The sequence below is a fragment of the Gobio gobio genome (genome assembly GCF_949357685.1).
Source record: "Gobio gobio genome assembly, chromosome: 16".
NCBI lineage: Eukaryota > Metazoa > Chordata > Actinopteri > Cypriniformes > Gobionidae > Gobio > Gobio gobio.
The window spans coordinates 46,316,406-46,339,097 of NC_137109.1; the positions used below are offsets into that span (position 1 = coordinate 46,316,406).

Below are 22,692 nucleotides of genomic sequence, written 5' to 3' on the forward strand. Positions count from 1 at the left end.
TGGGATGGGTAAGTTTAAGGGTATAGTTAGGGACAGGTGTGGTGGGATGGGTAAGTTTAAGGGTATAATTAGGGACAGGTGTGGTGATATGGGTAAGTTTAAGGGTATAGTTAGGGACAGGTGTGGTGGTATGGGTAAGTTTAAGGGTAAAGTTAGGGACAGGTGTGGTGGGATGGGTAAATTTAAGGGTAAAGTTGAGAGGTGTGGTGGGATGGGTAAGTTTAAGGGTGAAGTTAGGGACAGGTGTGGTGATATGGGTAAGTTTAAGGGAAAGTTAGGGACAGGTGTGGTGATATGGGTAAGTTTAAGGGAAAGTTAGGGACAGGTGTGGTGGGATGGGTAAGTTTAAGGGTATAGTTAGGGACAGGTGTGGTGGGATGGGTAAGTTTAAGGGTATAGTTAGGGACAGGTGTGGTGATATGGGTAAGTTTAAGGGTATAGTTAGGGACAGGTGTGGTGATATGGGTAAGTTTAAGGGTATAGATAGAGACAGGTGTGGTGGTATGGGTAAGTTTAAGGGTAAAGTTAGGGACAGGTGTGGTGGGATGGGTAAATTTAAGGGTAAAGTTGAGATAGGTGTGGTGGGATGGGTAAGTTTAAGGGTGAAGTTAGGGACAGGTGTGGTTGTGTGGGTAAGTTTATGGGTAAAGTAAGGGACAGGTGTGGTGGGATGGGTAAGTTTAAGGGTAGGGTTAGGGACAGGTCTGGTGGGATGGGTAAGTTTAAGGGTAAAGTAAGAGATAGGTGTGGTGGGATGGGTAAGTTTAGGGGTGAAGTTAGAGACAGGTGTGGTGGGATGGGTAAGTTTAAGGGTATAGTTAGGGACAGGTGTGGTGGGATGGGTAAGGTTAAGGGTAAAGTTAGGGACAGGTGTGGTGGGATGGGTAAGTTTAAGGGAAAGTTAGGGATAGGTGTGGTGGGACGGGTAAGTTTAAGGGTAAAGTTAGGGACAGGTGTGGTGGGATGGGTAGGTTTAAGGGTAAAGTTTGGGATAGGTGTGGTGGTGTGGGTAAGTTTAAGGGTAAAGTTAGGGATAGGTGTGGTGGGACGGGTAAGTTTAAGGGGAAAGTTAGGGACAGGTGTGGTGGGATGGGTACATTTAAGGGTAAAGTTGAGATAGGTGTGGTGGGATGGGTAAGATTAAGGGTATAGTTGGGGACAGGTGTGGTGGGATGGGTAAGTTTAAGGGTAAAGTTAGGGACAGGTGTGGTGGGATGGGTAAATTTAAGGGTATAGTTGGGGACAGGTGTGGTGGGATGGGTAAATTTAAGGGTAAAGTTGAGATTGGTGTGGTGGTGTGGGTAAGTTTAAAGGTAAAGTTAGGGTCAGGTGTGGTGGAATGGTTAAGTTTAAGGGTAAAGTTAGGGACAGGTGTGGTGGGATGGGTAATTTTAAGGGTAAAGTTGAGATTGGTGTGGTGGTGTGGGTAAGTTTAAAGGTAAAGTTAGGGACAGGTGTGGTGGTATGGGTAAGTTTAAAGGTAAAGTTAGGGACAGGTGTGGTGGAATGGTTAAGTTTAAGGGTAAAGTTAGGGACAGGTGTGGTGGGATGGGTAAGTTTAAGGGTAGGGTTAGGGACAGTTGTGGTGGGATGGGCAAGTTTAAGGGTATAGTTGGGGACAGGTGTGGTGGTGTGGGTAAGTTTAAAGGTAAAGTTAGGGACAGGTGTGGTGGAATGGTTAAGTTTAAGGGTAAAGTTAGGGACAGGTGTGGTGGGATGGGTAAGTTTAAGGGTAGGGTTAGGGACAGTTGTGGTGGGATCGGTAAGTTTAAGGGCAAGGTTAGGTGTAAAGGATGGGTCAACAGTGTAATTATAAATGTAACTACAGAAATGAATGGTGTAAAAAAACATGTATGTACACAATAATTGCATTGTATCAAATTATTAATTTAAATGTTAGTACATAGTATTTAAGGCCACCTAATATAAAGTGGGTCCGAAATATTAATATTGAAGTGTATTATATGATGTATCAGTTTGTATTACTTGTTTGACGTAGGTCTGTTGGACTGCACTGGGTTTTAAACATGTAAGTCTGTGATACCAGTCATTTTCATATAATAAATAAAATATGTATTAATATTTCCAATATCTTTGCAAGACGTTTCCCAAAAAAAAAATTTTATTTATTTTTTTTGCTATACCCAGGCCGGCTATGTCTATTTTGTAAGAGCTGTAACCATTCAGTGTTCTTTGCAAAAAAAAAAAAAAAAACTTTTTTTATTCCACTGTGGAATATCTGGAAAAATAGGTGTGCATAATTGAATGCAATATAAAACAACACGGTAAAATAAAACTGATTGCAAATACAGAAAGTGACAACAGAATGTATACCATAATATACGGTAACCATGCATCAACAAAGCAAGTCCCAGAGAGCCCTGGTGAGCATCAAGATCCTGTCAGAGGACCGTTAAACAATCTGTTTACATAAACCTTTGCCAGAAGTTCTGTTTCAATGGCGTCATGTGTTGTCTTCTCAGTACCTCTGTGCCTTCACCGCTCTCCTGTTATGTGTCTGGACTGGGTCAAGCCTCCTAAAGCTCAAAGCTGATCTGGAGTCAGTTTCAGGTTGTCTAGAACATTATTGACCATTATTTCTCACAGGTTTTAGTTGGGGCCAGTGAAAGAGGCTGCATGGAGAAAAGAGTGTATAAAGCACTGCAGTGATCATCTGATATGGAGAAGGAGAAAACGGTGGATTTGGAAAACCTTGGTTCATAAGGTAACTCGTTAATCTCTCTCTTCTATTACATATACTGTGACTTTAGAGATAACGTTACTTAAAGGGTTAGTTCACCCAAAAATGAAAATTCTGTCATTAATTACTTACCCTCATGTCGTTCGACACCCGTCAGACCTCCGTTCATCTTCGGAACACAAATGAAGATATTTTAGTTGAAATCTGATGGCTGAGAAAGGCCTCCATTGGCACAATGCACGGTTCACTCTCAAGACCCATAAAAGGTACTAAAGACGTCGTTACAAAGTCCATCTCACTACAGTGGTTCTACAATAACTTTATGAAGCGACGAGAATAGTTTTTGTGCGCAAAAAAATCCTAAATAACAACTTACATAGTGATGACGATTTCAAAACAAAGCATCATGAAGCTTCGAAGCGTTATGAATCAGTGAGTCGATTCAGCAGTTTGGATCGCCAAATTTCAGCAGTTTGGCGGTTTGACACGCGATCCGAATCATGATTCGACTCACTGATTCATAACGCTTCGAAGCTTCATGATGCCGTGTTTTGAAATCGTCATCACTATATAAGTCGTTATTTAGGGTTTTTTTGCGCACAAAAACTATTCTCGTCACTCCATAAAGTTATTGTAGAACCACTGTAGTGAGATGGACTTTGTAACGACGTCTTTAGTGCCTTTTAAGGGTCTTGAGAGTGAACCGTGCATTGTGCCAATGGAGGCCTTTTAGAGCCATCAGATTTCAACTTAAATGTCTTCATTTGTGTTCCGAAGATGAACGGAGGTCTGACGGGTGTCGAACGACATGAGGGTAAGTAATTAATGACAGAATTTTCATTTTTGGGTGAACTAACCCTTTAAGGCCGCTGAGTGTATTTAACACTTTTCAAGCTGGACATTTCCCATAAAAGAAGTAATTAAATGTGACGTCACTTGTTTTTTAATATTTCTGTATCTAGTGCAATGACATTCAGATATTTAAATTGTGAATTACTTTTTTGAGTGACCCCAAATTCTTTTTGTCATGATAACCAGAGATCATTTTCCCTTGACGTTCTTCTCTTCGCTCCACCTAACCTGACGGTGTTTCCACCACATTCATCCACAGCATGCGGCCTCTAGTTTGACGTCACCCAGCTCCTCGCAGCCATGCGGTACTCAACACTGTTGACCATCCTGGCAGCCGTGCTGCTGTATTTGGTGTTGGGGGCTCTGGTGTTCGGCTGGCTGGAGTCCTCCAGGGAGGAATGGGCTCACCGTGAGCTGCTGACGTCTCGAATGGCTTTCCTACAGAACCACAGCTGTGTCACGCCTTACAGTCTGAGAGAGTTCATGGAGGTCATTATCAATGCAGAGAAAATCAATCACCTGTTCTTTCAAAGGCATAGTTCACCCTGATAATAGAATTTGTTATTAAATGTTTTTGTTAAATTAGAAAAAAGCAACTAGCGGTCCATAGTGTTATTTAAGTATTAATTACCTATTATAGTATTTATTAATATTTTGAATAGCTGGTAACACATCAGTAGAAACCCGGTAGTATATTCAAATTATGGTACTTTCCCCCTCATATCCCCCTGAGACGAGAGAATTCATTTTATTTCTGTAAAAAATCCTCCGATGACGCAAATATCGCAATATTTGCGTCATCTGAGGATTTTTTGTCCAGAGGCTATAGACTACTGGAGCTGTTCTGCATGTTATCAACCCGCCCACAGGGGAGGGATCTCACACACAGAATGTAAATGTGCACGGCTGCTCGGATCGGGCATTAATAACTGAGCGGCGCAGAGCAAAGTGAGTGTTTCAACTTTTCAATGAATTCCTATCAAAGTTAAGCTTCCATAGCCATGATCTGAAAACACGTCAGACTGGACACGCGCTGAGAATGACAGCCGCGCTTACCTCAGCTCTGCTCAGCTCTTCACTCTCGTGATGAATGAAATCTGACTCCAGCTGCGTCTGTGACACTTTCGTTCGGCTCACTCACACTTTATTGAAAAGACACGTTCAGTTTTTAATTGTAGTGTTTATTCTCTAACTGAACAAAATTATTTTATTACTATGAATATCAAAACGACGATGGGGGCGGTGTCATGGTGAGCAAGTGATAACCAGTAGCCGTGGCTTTGGGAGTGGCCTCGTAGGGCAGGGAAGCAAGTGCATTCTGGGAGTTGTTGTCTTTCATCAACATGAGACAAAAATACATTTTCTGTCTTTTCTCAGTCTAGAAGGCACCAAATTCAAAAATAATTGCACATTTCTACTACACAAATGACCCAGTTTAAATACACATTCATCTTCCCAGCGCTGAAGTGCCCCTTTAAGGTCTCATCATTTAATAAATGCTGTAAAAATTAATTATCAATGTTAACATTAGTTAATGGATTAACTAATGTTAACAGTGCAAAATATATTTTTACAGCATTACTCTGTTAGTTATTAAAAATAGTTTTTCATTGTTTGCTCATGTTAGTTCACAGTAACAAATGCAAATTTTAGTTTATTAACAGTTAGTAAACGTTGACATTAACATGAACTTGGATTAATAAAAGCTGTAGAACTATTGTTAATTCTTATTTCATGTTAACAATTGAAACCTTATCGTAAAGTGTTACTGAACAGCTTTGTTATATATTTATTCAGTTTTATTTTAATATTAATTTACATTTTAGGATGTGATTGTCTTTATTTTTATTTCCAAAAAAAAAAAAAGTTAATGAAAATTAGAAATGTTGAAAATAAGTTTGTGTTTCAAGTTTAAATATATAAGCGTGTCTCTTTAGAAAGTGGTTGATGCCATTGAGGCAGGTGTGGACGCCAGAAGCACAACAAATTATACCAGCAGATGGGATCCATCCAATGCTTTCTTCTTCTGTGGTACCATCATCACCACCATTGGTGAGAGAAACACATTTTTCACTTTAGACCATCATTGTCTTAAGGTTGATTCCACACGTTGTCCTCTTCTCCAGGCTTTGGAAACATCTCGCCCAAGACAAAAGGTGGTCAGCTGTTCTGTATATTCTATGCTCTGGTGGGGATCCCCATGTTTGGGATACTGTTGGCAGGGGTCGGAGACCACCTGGGCACCCTGATGAGGAGAGCGGTGGCAAAGATTGAGACTTTGTTTTTGGTAAGTGGCTTCTCATTACAAATTCAGATCAAGTCAAGTCACCTTTAATTATATAATGCTTCATACAATACAGATCGTTTCAAAGCGTCTTTGATAAACAGGAAAATAACAGAATCAATAATGCAAACCTAATCAAATATGAGACAAATTATTCTGTAAAGCAGATCTGAAAAGCTCAATATTTAGCTCAGTTCATCAATTATGAAACAAGTTCTAATTATGGATGATTTTTAATAATGTGCATGAAGAGGAAAAACTAAGTGATAGCATATTGTATCAATGTGTTTTAATCCGTCTCTTTTGACCACTTCTGTCCTGATTTCTTTGAGGGGAGGGTCTATGTATGGGCTTTTCATATTTTTTAGCTCTAATGGACAAAATAAGCTTGGTAAATGTACATATGAAGCTGCCCGGACACAGCAGAAAAACATACGGAGCAGCAGCTTTCGTTTCTGCTCTGGAGGCTGCAAGACCAATACCGTGTGATAGAAATAAGGATCATCTTCAAACCAAACTTAGGTCTTCAGCCGACAAAGTTTAAATCCCGTTTGACTAGCGCACTTCCCATAAACTACGCATTAGGTCTGTGTGGCTGTTCGAACCATACTGTAAAAAAAGTGAAGTCACCCTGAAGCGTAAAGTAGGGACCATAGACCGTAAAAAAATATAGACGACGCGACTTCATTGACTTCCGCCCACCAGACAAACGGCTATCCACCTGTCACTCAGTGGCCACGCCTTAATTATGCAGAACTTTAAGGGTTTATATAATGTACACGAATGAGTTATAAAAAAATTCACCCCCTCACAGTTGTCATGAAGGGCAAAATTAGCCGTATAGACCAAAACCACAATGTGTACCAGACTGTAAACATGTTTTTATCTGCTGTAAAGTTGGACATTTTAACATGTGGCTCAATGAGATTCTGCTCCTTCTGGAGTCTGTCTCTAGTGGCCAGTCGATGAATTGCAGTTTAAGTCACTTCCGTATTGGCTTCAAGAGAAACTGTGGGAGGTTGCCGCTTGGTTCGAACGCATTCGACCCAAGTGTGCCGCACAAGTCCTGTAAAGTGAAGCCAAAACGTTTTGATCGCCCCCAGGTGGCTGGATGCAGTTTAAGTTATAAACCCTGCCCTCTCTGTGTAATGTAATGGGACGTGAGACTAAATCAAATTGCACTTAAACAATTTTTTTTTACAAAACTGGTTTCTGTCCTTTTAGGTAGTTTGTATCACACTGGTGTAAGTTTGCGTTTGTTATTATTTTTTCCCCCTATAATAAGTTTGGTTTTAGTTAGTTATTTGATGCTATAAAAACGGGTGTGACGTCATGATTGACAGCTGAGATTTACAGCTTCTCTGAGAGAAGTTGTCACTGAGGCACTAACATAGCCTGATGCCAGCCGAATTTAGCCCCGCCCACAACATTTGAGGTCAGGAAGTTCGGTCTGGACTCGATCCATTGTGGAGCAACTATGCTTGAACAGGAGCTGTTCGGACCAATCAAATTATCAGGGCGGGCTTTATACGATGATGGACAGATGATCAACAGTAACGTAATCATCTACGTCACCAAAGAGCGCTTGGGTTGAATTTGTTTACTAAACGGAGAACTTGTTCGTATATGGATTCACCTTTACTATTTCTCTCAAAAATGATGATCGTGTTGGTAAATACTCTGTGTATCCTTAAATTCTTTGACAACACCGGCAAAGATCGTTTACACTCATCTTCTTCTTCCAGTGTGTGCGCAGTTGAGTTCTGTTGATAACTATGCGTTGCTCTGATTGGTTGTAGGTCTATCCAATTGAGTGCAGAGGCATTTTCTTTCCTGGTTCGGTTGAAACACGCCCCATAATCACAGCCCAATGGAGCAGAACCAGACTCATATTCTGACTACAATCTGAGTATGACGACGTCAGGCTAGCTAGATTGGAGCTTTAATTTCTTCATTTCAGTAACAGTTTATTTCACACTGACATGAGTTGTTCTGCCACTGTATTAATCGATTCTGTGATAGTATGGGCAGGGCCTTGATACCATGGCTCCACTCGGGCTCCAAGATGTCAGCACCATATTTGGACATTACCTAGTCTTCAATGGTAGAGTGAAGGTGTGTGGTCCATCTTTTTTTAGTCTATGATTCGACCATATGAGCATCTACACTACGAAAGCAATTCAGTCGAATGCGTTTTCGACTATCTCTGGAAGTGGTCAGAAGTGGACAAGCTCAAATGGGGCGTAGAGCCCGTCCACTTGTGATCCGATCGACCAAAACTCATCTTAATTAGACCTCCATTAGTAGTAGTGTTGTAGAACTCGAGACCGGTCTTAAGGCCATTTTTTGAAGGTCTTGGTCTCGACTGCATTTCTCCTCGGTCTTGTCTTGATCTCGGACTTAAAGAACTCGGGATTTTATCTCAACACCACAACTGCAAGGATATCGCTAAATTGCCAGTGCATTGTCGGATTTAACATCATTAATGTGATTTGATGTAAAACTTACTGCTTAAAATGCAATCAATAACTTCTTTGTAATGTGATTTATTTTGTTACTGTCTCAAAAATGCCCACAAAATTCTGAGATTTAGATTTTTTTTAATATATATAACATAGAATATAACTAAGCAATATCGCAAGAGAGCTGTTTTCATGAATATAAGCGTGATTGCAAATGATATTGACTTATACAAATGTTCACAAGAAGTTAATATTAAATTATATTTTAAACTGTGTCTTTGCTAATTCGGCAACGTTTTGTTATTAAATGAATCGACAGCTTTAAACAAATCGGTTGAATAAAGGATTCCGTGACTGTTAAATAAAGTTTTAATGTTAAATTAATCTGAACATCATTTATGCAGGTGTAATTATACCGTATGAGAAATGACTTCTATTTAATGAATAAATACAATTAGAATAGTAAAACACTATAACGCTGTTACCAATCAAATCACTAACAATAAAACTCACGGCACAGAAGTTGCATCTATGGATCTTTTAGATGAATTTAAAGTGCTGGTCTGGTCTCGACTACAACACTAATAAGTAGTTTTCCTCATTGAAAACTATTAAATCTAATTAGTGATCTAACCAATGCCATCGTATTCCTCCTGAATGCCAAACACAATGTAGTTGACCTCAGTTTTTCCAAGTGATGTTTGGTTAGTATCAGCAAATTCTTACATTTGTAATCCCACAGTTGACAGGATGTTGCCATCTTCTAATAATTTTGTAATTGTTTTCTGCTGAACAGCGCAAGGGTGTGAAGCCCACCAGTGTGCGTGTAATCTCCGCTGTCTTCTCCATCCTGATTGGCTGCTTGGTCTTCATCGCTGTGCCGACCATGGTGTTTCAGGAAGTGGAGAGCTGGAGCTTGTTGGAAGCGGTGTACTTTGCCGTGATCACCCTTACCACGGTGGGCTTTGGGGACTATGTGGCAGGTGCACAGATAATTATCATGTCTACATACAATAATCATTATATATTGTTTAGTTTACTATGTCATGTGACCGGATGGTAATTCTGTTAAAGAACTCAATATTGTATTACGCCTGGAACTGCAGGATGTTTAGTGGTCACTGGATCCAGACAGCAATGAAGTTGCAGACGTTTAGATCATGTATTTTCAGCCATAGACACTAATTGTAACAGCTGTAATATTACACCAGTGTATGCACTAATCTTTTATCTGTGAGAATCGTTTGAGATGTTAGTAAATCATTTGTCATTTAACAGTGACTTGCATTACTGTTTATAAAGGAATAGTTACATGCACACCATTTAAATTCAGTGTTCCTAGTATAGAGACAGAGTTTATTTAGGCCACGCCCACACCAGGGGGGAAAACAATCCAACGCTCTCCATTGACTTTGCATTGTGTGAGGCTGCCTCCTTGTCATTTCGGACTTGTAACAAAAAACAGAACAATGTCTAAAAGCGGATATGTGACTAAGTGTACAGCAAACAAGCTAAACAAGAGCCAGAACCAAAATCCCAGAAGTTTTTATAAGCTGTCGCCCCCAAAAAAACGAGTGTTTAAGGACACAAAAGTGGATACAGGCAATAAGACGTCAAGCATCAGCAGGAAGAATGGGTACATTTTGGGATCCTGACACTCAGTATGCCTATGTGTGCAGTAAACATTTTGTCACTGTTAAGTCAAATATCCAAATGTCAGGTTTATACATTATATTTCCTGTCGCTGATAAGGTCCCACCTAGTGGGCTGTAGTTCTCAGTGTGTCCTTAAACGCTCGTTTTTTTTGGGTCAACAGCTTATAAAAACTTCTGGGTTTTTCGTTCTGGGTTTTGTTTAGCTTGTTTGCTGTACACTTCACGCAAAACAAAGTCAATGGAGACGGTTCGATTGTTTTTTCCCCTGGTGGGCGTGGTCTTCAGATTATGACGCGTGTCGCTCTGTCTCTAAAGTACTGTTTCATTGACTAAATTAACTGTAACAGACCAAACTTAACCACTTTTTATTTTATTTCTTTACATTTGTGCGGTAATTGAGATCATCCTGCACTGTAAAAAAAAAATCAGGTCTCCAATTGATCACATCTAAATTTTTTAGTTGGCCAAATTGAATTTCTGTGAATTAAATTGCATCAATTCACAGAAATTAAATTTGGCCAACTGAAAAATTTTGATGAGATCGGTCACTAGAAAATGTTCAATTGGAGAGCTGAATTTTTTTACAGCATCTATATATATATATATATATATATATATATATATATATATATATATATATATATATATATATATATATATATATATATATATATATATATATATATATATATATATATATATATATATATATATATATATATATATATATATATATTAGGGGTGTAACGGTACACAAAACTGACGGTTTGGTACGTACCTCGGTTTTGAAGCCCTTCAATATGAATATGTGTACCGTTACACCCCTAATATATATATATATATATATGTATGTGTGTGTAAGAAATTAATACTTTTATTGCATTAAATTGGTCAGAAGTGACCGTAAAGAAATGTATAATGTTGCAAACGATTTCGATTTAAAATAAATTCTTATGTTTGTCAAAGTATCCTAAAAATTATGATATCCACAAAATTTTTTTTTTTTTTTACATTTATAATAACTAAATGTTTCTTGAACAGTAAATTGGTATATTACAATGATTCAGCTTTGCATCACAGAAATAAATAGCTGTTTTCTATGTTAATATATTTTTAAGTGTAACAATATTTCTCCTCCAGAGAACAGAAGAGATGGAACGCCCCTGTACAAGCCATTGGTGTGGTTGTGGATTGTGTTTGGTCTGGCGTATTTTGCATCCATCCTCACTATGATTGGGAACTGGCTGAGAGTGCTGTCAAAGAAGACGCGTGCAGAGGTGAGACAGAGGATTTGTCCATTTAGTTTTTTCCACACGGGTCTATTATAGTAGGAACACTCCACTTTTTTTTTTTTTTTTTAAATAGGCTGATTTTCCAACTCCCCTAGAGTTAAACCGTTGAGTTTTACCATTTTCGAATTGCTTCAGCTGATCTCCGGATCTGGCAGTAGCACTCTTAGCATAGATCATTGAATCTGATTAGACCGAAAATCAGAAAACCAAAAAAAAAAATATTTTTCCTATTTAAAACTTGACTCTTCTGTAGTTACATCATGTACTAAGACTAATGGAAAATGAGAAGTTGCCATTATCTAGACCGATATGGCTAGGAACTATACTCTCATTCCAGTGTAATAATCAAGGCACTTAGTGCCGTACCATGAGTGCAGCAGCGCAATGATATTACACAACACCTGAAAATAGGCTAACTTCCGTCAACATAACCAACGTGACAACCTGCTTGCACAGAGAGCGTGCTGGGGACTATTTTCAGGCGCGGTGCGTAATATCATTGCGCCGCTGCACCCATGCTAACGGTCTAATCAGATTCAATGATCTATGCTAAGAGTGCTACCGCCAGACCCGGAGGTCGGCTGAATGGATTTGAAAACGGTGGAATGTTCCTTTAATATAATTCCACTCCTAAATATTACAAAACCAAATGAACTTTGGTCATTTTAAATGTTGATATGGAGGTCTCTTCCTGTCTACTGGGTAAAAAAAATCCACATTTGACAGTAAGTTAAGCCGAAAGTTGAGCAATATCTCGCCATGAGTTACAACACATGTAAATACTAAGTACAAAAATCCTGCAGTGGGCGTTCAGTACATGCGTACTCTGATGACCAAATTTATGCCGCTTGCACTGTACACTGACCCTTGCGTATGCATAAAACGTTAAGTATACTTTGTGCAAGTTTGGATAAAGGCAGCGTTAAGGCCAATCATATGTGAGATAAACACTACAGGTCAAAAACATTTTTGATGGGGTTTTTTTTCATCAAGGATGCATTAAACGAATCAAATTACAGCAACGACATTAACAAAATTTCAGTTTTAAATAAATGCTGTTCATTTGAACTTTTATTCATGATCATAGTTTCGGCAAGATAATATTAAGCAGCACAACTTTTCAAATTACCAAATCATATTAGAATGATTTCTAAAGGATCATGTGACACTGAAGACTAGAGGAATGATGCTAAATTCAGCTTTATATCACAGGAATAAATTATATTTAAAATAGTATTACTATTGTTTTGTATGTCATTATACTACTGTATTTTTTATATAATAAATGAGCATGAAATGCATTGGGAAAAAAAACCTTTGGATCCCAGATTTTTGACTGGTAGTGTATAGCGTGTGAGATTAGTCCTAAATGATAGTTTGATTTAAAAAACAAAACAAAAAACAAAGTATGGCAACATTTTTGTGCATGTTTTCAGGCTTGCCCACCTTCTTACTACTTGTATTTCAAAAAGCAGGGGTTACTTTCCTCCCCGTCAATAACATTAAATGTTACTGTAAGACTGCACGCGTCTGGAAGAATGTGGTGGTTGTTTGGTTGGTAGGTATTCCCTGATGTCAAATTTGCTTTATTAGCATGACTGTGTATCACAATGTTGCCAAAGCATTAACATATATAGATAATAAAAACATACAAATATATGTACAGATCATGTCACATAGTACATAAATCAATCAAGTTCATCTCAATAAGTGAGTAGCTGAAGCTCTAGAGAGTTAGCGGTCTCTATCGTTATGAATGGCTAACACATATTGTGCGGCTCTGCTCATCTTCTCCAAGCATGAAGGCCATTTTCTCAGTATCACTCAGTGAATGCTGGAATCAGTTTCAAATCTGGCCAGAAATGTTTCTCACATGATGATATTTAGGACAGATTAGCAGAAAGTGTTTCTCGTCCTCTATCTGCTGTAGATCACAGTGTCTACAGATCCTCCGCTCTCTCTCTGTCCATGTGTGTCTTCCTCTCTCTATTTCTAGATCATGGTCACTCAATCTGTATTTGGAGAGGATTTGTCTTTCTTTAAATTCTTTAATTACTAGATAATTGGCCAATTTAGTGGTTCTATTTAGGGTTGAATAGCATTGGAGTTTATTTTTGAGGTCAAAATGTGTTTTTAGTTATTTATCATGGGTGTCCTTTAGATTTTTGTCAATTTCTTTAATAATGGTTTTGGGGTTGTAGCTGTGGTCAATCGGGGCTTGAGTTTGATGGACTAGTTGGAGAGCGAGTGTGTTTAGAGGATGAGACTCTGCTGAGGTTTCATTGGCGAGGAGGGCTTTATATTGGACTGACTCTGGATCAGACTGATGGAGGTGATGCCAGAACTGGACACGTCTCTTCTGGATCTTAATGTCCAGCGGGTACAGGCCTAATTCAGCCCTGCAGGCGGCGTTGGACGTGCTTCTGTGGACCCCTAAAATGTTTTTTTTTTATGTCACCAATTTCAAATCTGACTCTTTTAAAACTGACCAATCAGACCAAACCGTAAGACGTTTGAAAGTAACCAATCAGACACAACTTCCCCCATTGAATCAAAGGTGTAAAAAACCTTTTTGCCATTCTTTTGTTCTTCTAACTCCAACTGGCCCCTCTGATGGCGTTAAGGGGGAGGGGGTTGAGTCAAATATCTTGGTCACGATGATGGCTGCTTACAGCAAAGCAGATAATTTTGTTCTATTTCAAATTTCTTTGATTATTTTCCACTTTACATTACTTTTTCCTCCTCTAGATGGAGGAGCTGAGAGCTCATGCCACAGACTGGACTCAGAACATCCAGAACATGTCCATGGACTTCCGTATCCCAGTGCCACTGGATCTCAACGACCCCTTTCAGTTCCAACGGCGACGCAGAAGAAAGCGCCATCGCCATCATCGCCACCGAAGACGGAGTGTGGCGGGATTGGCTCATGGAATCTCCCTCGATGCGGATGTTATCCGAGAGAATGGACATCTGATCCTCGGTTGGCCTTCGAGCAAGTATACCCCAGCGTCTGATAATAGGTCTGAAGTGCTGTCCCGATCCAGGTCGGGGTGTAGGTTAGATGGGGCGTATGAGCTGAGACCAGGATCGCGGCTGACGGTAGGACATGCGTCAAGATCGCGGTTAGAGCTAAAACCACCATCCAGCTCCCCTTCAGAATCTGGATCAGTCTCTGAGTCCAAGACACCATCAGAATCCTGGTCAGAATATGAGTCCAGTTCCCACAACTCAGAGGACCTAGAATCTGGAGCCGAGGGGTCTCTGGGAAGTCGAAAAGATGTTCCTGTTATCGTAGTTGCCAACTGCAGTCCACCCCATCCCTCCCTTCTGGACTTCTTTGGAGAGAACCTGGCATATATCGACGAGTCTTCAGACACTCTTAGCGATCGTGTCAAACCAGCCCGACAGAACCGTCAACGCAAACCCAAGAGGAGGAGTATGACGAAACAGATTCCCCGCTCGCATCCTATTGGACTACAGAGGGAGATCAGTAATGAACTACAACCCCCATCACACCCTCCGACCCCTCCACCTCAAACCTGAGAAATGTGGTTTACACGTCACAGTTTAAGATACCAAAGATAACTGCTGCAGACCGTCACACATACGCATTACGACACATACGAGGTTGTGTTCATAATAGCGTACTACTGTTTCTGCGGTATGTAAACTACCGTTAAAAAGTTTGGGGTCGGTAATGTTTTTGAAAGATGTTGCTTATGCTCACCAAGGACAAGAAAAAAATAGTAAAGCGGTAATATTGTGAAATACTATTGCAATTTTAAATAACTGTTATACTGTAATATATTCTTGTGATGCAAAGAAACATTTTGTATCAATGTTGTAAACTTGTGCCGCTTAATTTTTTTTTTTTAAGGATTCTTTGATTGAAAGTTCAAAGAACAGCATCTATTTGACATACAATTTCTTTGTAACACATTGTAATGGTCTACTGTCACTATCAATTTAATGTGTCCTTGCTGAATAAAATACTTTATTTCGGAAAAAAAACTTACCGACTCAAAACTTTTAAATGGTAGTGTTAATTGTGCATAAGTTTTAATGCCAAGATGCCCTACAACACTTGCTGATATATATGCAGCAAATAATAAAGGACACTGTACTGGGTACTGTAGCCTATCCCACAATGCAGTTTGCTTGCCTTGAGTATCCATTTCCAGATGAACCTTTTTCTGATTAAAGGGTTAGTTCACCCAAAAAGGAAAATTCTGTCATTATTTACTCACCCTCATGTCGTTCCAAACCCGTAAGACTTTTGTTCATCTTCAGAACACAAATGAAGATCTTTTTGGTTAAATCTGAATATGCAACTACCACTTCAACGCTTTAAAGGAACACACCGAATTTTTGGGACTTTATCTTATTCACCGTATCCCCCAGAGTTAGATGGGTATGTATAGACTTCTCATCTGTGTGTGCGCCATAACTGTCTGACGCACCCACCGTTAGCCTAGCTTAGCACAAAGACTGGAGGTAAATGGCTCCAGCTAGCCTACTGCTTAAGTGACAAAATAACAACAGCATTTTCCAATTTACATCGTGTACTAAGACCAACGGAAAATGTTATACACATCACATGTAAATTGGAAAATGCTGTTGTCAATCTCACTACAGTGGTTCTACAATAACTTTATTGAGTGACGAGAATAGTTTTTGTGCGCAAAAAAACCCTAAATAACGACTTATATAGTGATGACGATTTCAAAACACGGCCTCATGAAGCTTCGAAGCGTTATGAATCATGATTCGGATCGCGTGTCAAACTGCTGATTCGACTCACTGATTCATAACGCTTCGAAGCTTCATGATTCTGTATTTTGAAATCGTCATCACTATATAAGTCGTTATTTAGGGGTTTTTTTGCGCACAAAAACTATTCTCATCACTCCATAAAGTTATTGTAGAACCACTGTAGTGAGATGGACTTTGTAACGACGTCTTTAGTACCTTTTAAGGGTCTTGAGAGTGAACCGTGCATTGTGCCAATGGAGGCCTTTCAGAGCCATTCAACTAAAATATCTTCATTTGTGTTCTGAAGATGAACGGAGGTCTTACGGGTGTCGAACGACATGAGGGTAAGTAATTAATGACAGAATTTTCATTTTTGGGTGAACTAACCCTTTAAAGCTTGGAAGAGCAATGATTTTTTTAAATACAACTGTGTTCGTCTGAAAGCAGAATGTCATACACCTAGGACTTGAGGGTGAGTAAATCATGGAGTCATTTTCATTTTTGGGTGAACTATCCCTTTAACCACTTAAGCTCTGTAAGGTCCGGAATGACATCATGTATATACTTTCAATTGTAAATGTCTGTGGAGGAGCTCTGACCTCATATGTGGTACCATTTGACACCATTAGACAGCTCTACTTTCTGGAGACATGCATCACTTTGGCATCACATTTTTCATTTGTTTTACACAAAGTAACTTGTTTACATTAAATTACTCTGGTAACATTTCCGTCTGGATTTGGCCTACCCAAATTGAAAAGCTTCCCATACCCACATATAGTGATCTCTAAATACACAATGTTGGTGTAATTTTACAGGAAACCCTTTTTAAGTTACATAAACCACTGCTAAAAGTGATACACATGTAAGTATATGTTGTCTGAGCTGTAATAACTTTTTTTTTAAAAAGACGCTTTTTATTTTTTTTGGTTATAAATTCAGTTTTGAAAGTGTGTAACTCAGGCCCTGTGTGCTCTAGCACCCTGCAGACAGTTTGGGCTGTTTCCACTAGATTCCAGAAAATAATTATATAAATTATTGCGTGGGCAATGCGTCATTTTATTTATACTTCTGCGTCGTTGTCCACGTTGACGTGCAGTTTCACATGCAGAGGGAGGGGTTTCAGAGGGCTTGCGCTCCGCGTAGAAATGATGCATTGTTACATTTTTGGAGAAGTGCACGTCACGGTTCGTCATGGCCTACGCGTACAACACAGCCTACAGCGTACACTCGACGCAGAAGTATACATTGGGCTTAAGAGGTTAAGATACTGTATCATAAATGCCGTTATATTTTTTGAGTGTTTTTTTAGTGTCTTTCACATTTTCAAATTCCACATTTTATATTGTGCATGATATAGCCTTCTCTGAGCAAATAGACATTTTGATATAAGATGCACATTATTGAAATGTCATTTTATTTGTGTGCCAAATTGGTTAGTTTTATTGTTATGATTACAAAAAACAGTTGTGGTTGAGCGATGTTTCCTTCTTTATCTGATTTTTGACTGTTCACTGATCAAAAGGTCTAAAATGGCAATCCTTTATTATTATTATTTTTAATTTATTCGAAGAGTACACTGCAACTTTTGAATGGCTAATGTAATGCTGCGTTCACACCAAACGCGAATTGAGCGTCAAAATCGCGTCTACCGCGTCTAGTTTCACGCGCGTACATTTTGAATGCATTCGCGTGTCAGCAGAGAATTGGACGCGCGTAGAAATCGAGCGCTGGAAGCGAAATTGACGCGCGTTCAAGGCACTCCAGGAGAAATATGTCATAAAACACCACTCTGCCTCTTTTCATTTTCATTAAACATATATATTAAACATTAATAACCACACACATGTGGTCCAGACTCCTACATTATCTTCACTGCATGCATGTTTAAATATCCTTAAAATATAAAGTTATGAAACTTCTCTTTGCCCTCAGTCAAAACGATTTGGCAGATAACAAATTATATATTCATGAGAGCAAAGATCAGCCGTTAGATCTACACAAGACGAACCACTACAGGACATCAGAGCCAGCGGCAGACGCCAGAAGGACTGGCCGAGGAAAGGCTGCCTTCGCTGGGGTTATGAGCGCTGATTGCCCGGTGATCGCCTGGATCTCACAACTCCAAAAACACAAGATTATTTTTTTTAAATAGGCGCTCTCTTTATAAATAAACCACAGATTTCAGCTTTAAACAACTACATTCCCACCTGAAAACGTCTTAAAACTACATTTTGTGACACAATAGTACTGTTTTTAATTTATGCAGGGTTTCTCATACACGTCACTTTACCACGTGACAGCAGCGAGCAGGCTCCTGATTGGTTAACGCGGCGCGAATTGACGCCAAAGTTCAAATTTTTCAACTCGGGCGTCAGACGCGAATTCGCTTCAAACGCGTGAATGCACAAAAGCACCATTCGCATGTAACGCGCGTATCGCGCAAGACGCTCAATTCGCGTCCAATTCGCGCGCACTGGACGCGCGAATGAAGCGGATTCACGTCCTTCGCGCCGCGCGTAACGCGCCTTCCGCGCCGCGGGACCTCCAGACGCGCCTTTCCATTGACTTAACATTGAAATCACTCGCGCCTGACGCTCAATTCGCGTTTGGTGTGAACGCAGCATAAAGATGTTTTTGGTTGTAGCCCAGGGCCGTAGGAAGGGTTTTATAATCGCTGAGGTCCCAAATTTGAGGTAGTTATTGGGGTTTGGCTTAAATTTGATTAAATTCATTCACAGTATGTACACATTTATTAATTGTATGCCTTTTATGATGAAAAATGTGATTCAGCGGAGAAGAAGAATGACAGGCTGAGCAATTATAATAGGGTCCCCTCACACCCTTAAAATCATGGCACACCACTATATACAAATATAACAACTGCACAAACAAGCATCGCTTCAAATGGCACATAACTAAATATTATATTAAAAGTTGTACTCACATTTAATGTGAAATTTTAGTATGGCCATCTTGGCCAGGACTCCCTGGGAGAAGAGATTTCTTTTCATCTCAATGGGACCTTCCTAGAAAAAAATAAAGGATAAACACATTTTAAATAATGTGAAACTAAAGTCCAGTAGGAACAGGACAAGGTCAGTGTGATGTTGTTGGTGAAGATAAAACACATTTACATATTGTTGCTGTCAGACGGAAACCTATAGCTATGGTCAGACACTTACACGTGTCATAATATTATTAACATTTTATGAAAACTCAAGCTCAAATTGAGTTCACGATTTTTGAAAAAGCGAATAACAGATATAGGTTAACAATGGCAAAATATAGAGATGCAAGGTTTTGGTGTGACAGCGCAATGATATATAGTGTCCCGAAAGGAATCTGAAATCTTGGATACAACAGGAGGGGGTTAGTTTTACCAAACTCGGTACATGTATTTTTCTCATGGAAAACTTTCTAATTTACAGTCATTAGCTTCGACCAATAGGGAGTTTGAATGTGGATTTTTTTGTAATAATCCAAAAAAAAATTTATTTAAGCAGCATGTGCATGTTAAAAATAGACATTATTGTCATCTGGTTGAAAGAATACAAATACATAGTATGGATTATTTAACCACTAGATGGCAGCATAGGCCTATTTTTAATCAGGGTAGATCAAAATCTGGTCACTATGAAGTGTTTTCAGACATAAGTGACTTATTTGGATATACATTTAGACATGATCAAAAACAACAGTTTAGATTTAATTTTTTGTTTAAAATGTTGAATAGTCTGACTCTGCGTGTGAGTGTGTGTCAGTTACACTCTTGATACACTCTTATTGCTGTGTGCTTTGGCCTGCATTAAAGGATAAGAAATATTTTAGGCCTCGTCCTTTTCTAAAAGTTTGAATAACAAAAGACAGAACCAGTTAATTTGTAGGGCACTGACGACATAGTTTAATAATTTGGTTAATAAAAATATAAAAAGACCTTGAGATAAATACTGGACTTCTTTCCTTGCAAAAGATTTGCACATTTGAAAGTGACCTATGACATCTTCCTGATTACATTTACTGGGATTAAATTCATATTGCCCACCGTGCAGTTGCCACTGGGGCTTATAAGCTCCTCATAAGCGAGAGAGGGGAGGCTGCTGCTCTTCTGAAACCCCCGTAACCATTTCTACATCAGGCTCCTCAGAACTGGATGCAGCTAACAAAAGGCCCTTGTTTAGATCGGAAGAGATTGCAGAGCTAGCTTGGATATCAGAGTAAGGGGACAGAGCGAGAGAAAGGAGAAAACCCGTCAACTCAACATCCAACTCACATGATTTCAACCGCTGTGCAGCCTCTGCAGACACGTAACCCGAACCACGACAGGGTGTAGATGCCCGACTTCCATCCGTCGAGAAGAGAGCCAAGCGGGAGTGGCTTTCCTCAGAGAGAAGCGCTCACAATGAGGACCACCGGCTCCATCAAGAGCTAACATGCATCCATGATTAACACAAAAACAAGGGCATGGCAGTGCACAACTCATTAACTGTCTTGTTGGCATATTTACCGGTCTAATTTGACACAAAATACATTAACAATATAACAGACGATCACACAGAAACACTCAAGACATGCAGCTTCCCGAAGACAAAGAAGCGGATGACTGTAAAATGTAGATGCTGTTTTATAGACTTAATGACACTACAAAACGCCACCTGACCTGACAAAAGCCAATCAAATTTCTAACTGTTGTCATTCTCTGGAAAAGACATGCAAAAAATATTGGTGTATGAGACAACAGCAAATAAAATCACAGCATTCTGTGGAAAAAGATGGGAGAGACATCTGATTATTACCTCAAACTTCACAAATATTAACACGGCCATCATTTATTAAGCCACTGGGCTCAGATGTTCCTTTCCTGCTTTCTTTATTCTAAGCAACACATTTTTTTTACGTGTTTATCTAGTAAGATTCAGAATTAAAACCGTCCTTTGCTGAAATTAAGTTCTCGCCTTGTGACAAGCCATCTTTGGTCCAGTTGTTATCTCTCATGATGTTGTCCAGTTCTTGTCCCAATGGAAAAATCCCCATTCAGCATTACAAAGAAGAGCATCCCAAGTGACCACACTGTTGCTGGTTCCCCGTGATACCTGCCATCTATCCAGAACTCAGAACTCTTCTGTGCCTGGAGGAAAAGATGCTATCTTATTTGTAAGTTTCCGTTAACACGGCACTTGGACTAGAATATTCATTATCAAACAATACATAATTTAATGCTAATTGATTTGATGAAATGATACACACCAGAATTGGATGCAGTGAAACCCTTCCCTACGCGGGTTACACATCCGAAGTCGATCAATTTGAGGATGGTGTCCGGGTTAATCAGCAGGTTTTGAAGCTTAATATCACAGTGGAAAACTCCACAATGACAGCATTTTTGAGCAGCAAATGTTACCGGCCGCATAACCCATTGCCAAATCCTCATCAATGGTGCCCGTGTAGCTATGTACAAAGTCATCCAAGGACTGACAGGGCATGGGCCGCTCTAGCACCATAATGTAGAGGTCATCCTCATCCTGCCAGTCCAGAAGCTGGACGATCTGCAACCCTGGGCTCTTGATTTGCCAAAATTTGCAGACCGGCCTCCAGTGGAACAGGTCTGGATAACCGTACTAGAAAAGTTGTTATGAGGAGTAGATGGATATGGGATTTAGGATTTAGACCAGTCCTGGAAAAACTGTTGACAGTGGTAATTTGTCTGTTGAAAAACCATTTATAGTCTATGATTAATGGGATGTATGAAATTGAAAACAGTGACAGAGGAAAAACAGAGAGCACAGCCTACTTACAACACTGACATATTTTGCATTCTCTTTGGAGGCAAATTTAACCAACACCTGATGAAAAAAAACAACAGAAAATGGATTTGCGTAAGAATTATGTACAATTAATTTGTTCAAAGTTCACATATTTCAATCATTAAACCTGAGCAGATGTGTACAGTTTCGTGAATTCAATTTTAAACAAGTAAACAGGGTTTCTGCAGGTTTCACCAAGTCAAATTTAAGACTTTGAGACCTTTTTAAGACCATTATGAATGAAATTTAAGACATATAAAAGGAAATGCAGTCACAAAATTACTTGCAAAGTAAATTAATTTCATTCAAATTGAAAAAAAAAAAAAATGAAAAAAAAAAAATTTGATAAACTTGTATTGATAGACTTGCACTTCGTCATAGCTCAATCCCACCAGGATTTCGCAAATTTTTTTTGAATTTGTGGTGGTAATTTCCAGAAATTTAGGACACCACATTTACCATATCAGGGCTCGACATTAACGCTTGTCCGGGACAAGTGGATTTTTTGAAGGGGCAAGTGAAAAAAAAATTTTTTTACTTGCCCGACGGACAAGTATCCTGGTTAAAATGTCAAAACAAAAAATAACTAGGGAATCACCAAAGTGCAATAATGATTCTGCATTCAGTTAGTGTAAGTGGCGATCGATAGTGGATAATAATATAAAACAAACAGACAAGGTTGTGCTGTTGAGGCTCGCGCAGCCTCTCGAGGAGAAAATCAAAAACAAATGAGCGCCGCTCACACACAGAAACTCAGTTAACATACACAGTTAAAATTGTGCAGTTTTTATATTTATAACATATGATACAGTTAAGCAACATTACACTAACAAGAGTGTTGTTTTCCTGAATACCATCACGACTGAAAATGACACTGATTTCATACGCCA

General features: G+C 39.2%; 1 protein-coding gene across 1 annotated transcript; it reads left to right on the forward strand.

Moving 5' to 3' along the window:
• Window positions 1-3,853: 3,853 nt before the first annotated feature.
• On the forward strand, window positions 3,854-14,789 carry kcnk4a (potassium channel, subfamily K, member 4a; the record flags this gene model as incomplete). Its single annotated transcript, XM_079839278.1, has 6 exons — window positions 3,854-4,042; window positions 5,491-5,605; window positions 5,680-5,840; window positions 9,096-9,282; window positions 11,095-11,231; window positions 13,995-14,789. The coding sequence occupies 6 exons, from the start codon at window positions 3,854-3,856 to the stop codon at window positions 14,787-14,789; spliced, it is 1,584 nt and encodes a 527-aa protein (XP_079695404.1).
• Between the last annotated feature and the right edge of the window lie 7,903 nt (window positions 14,790-22,692).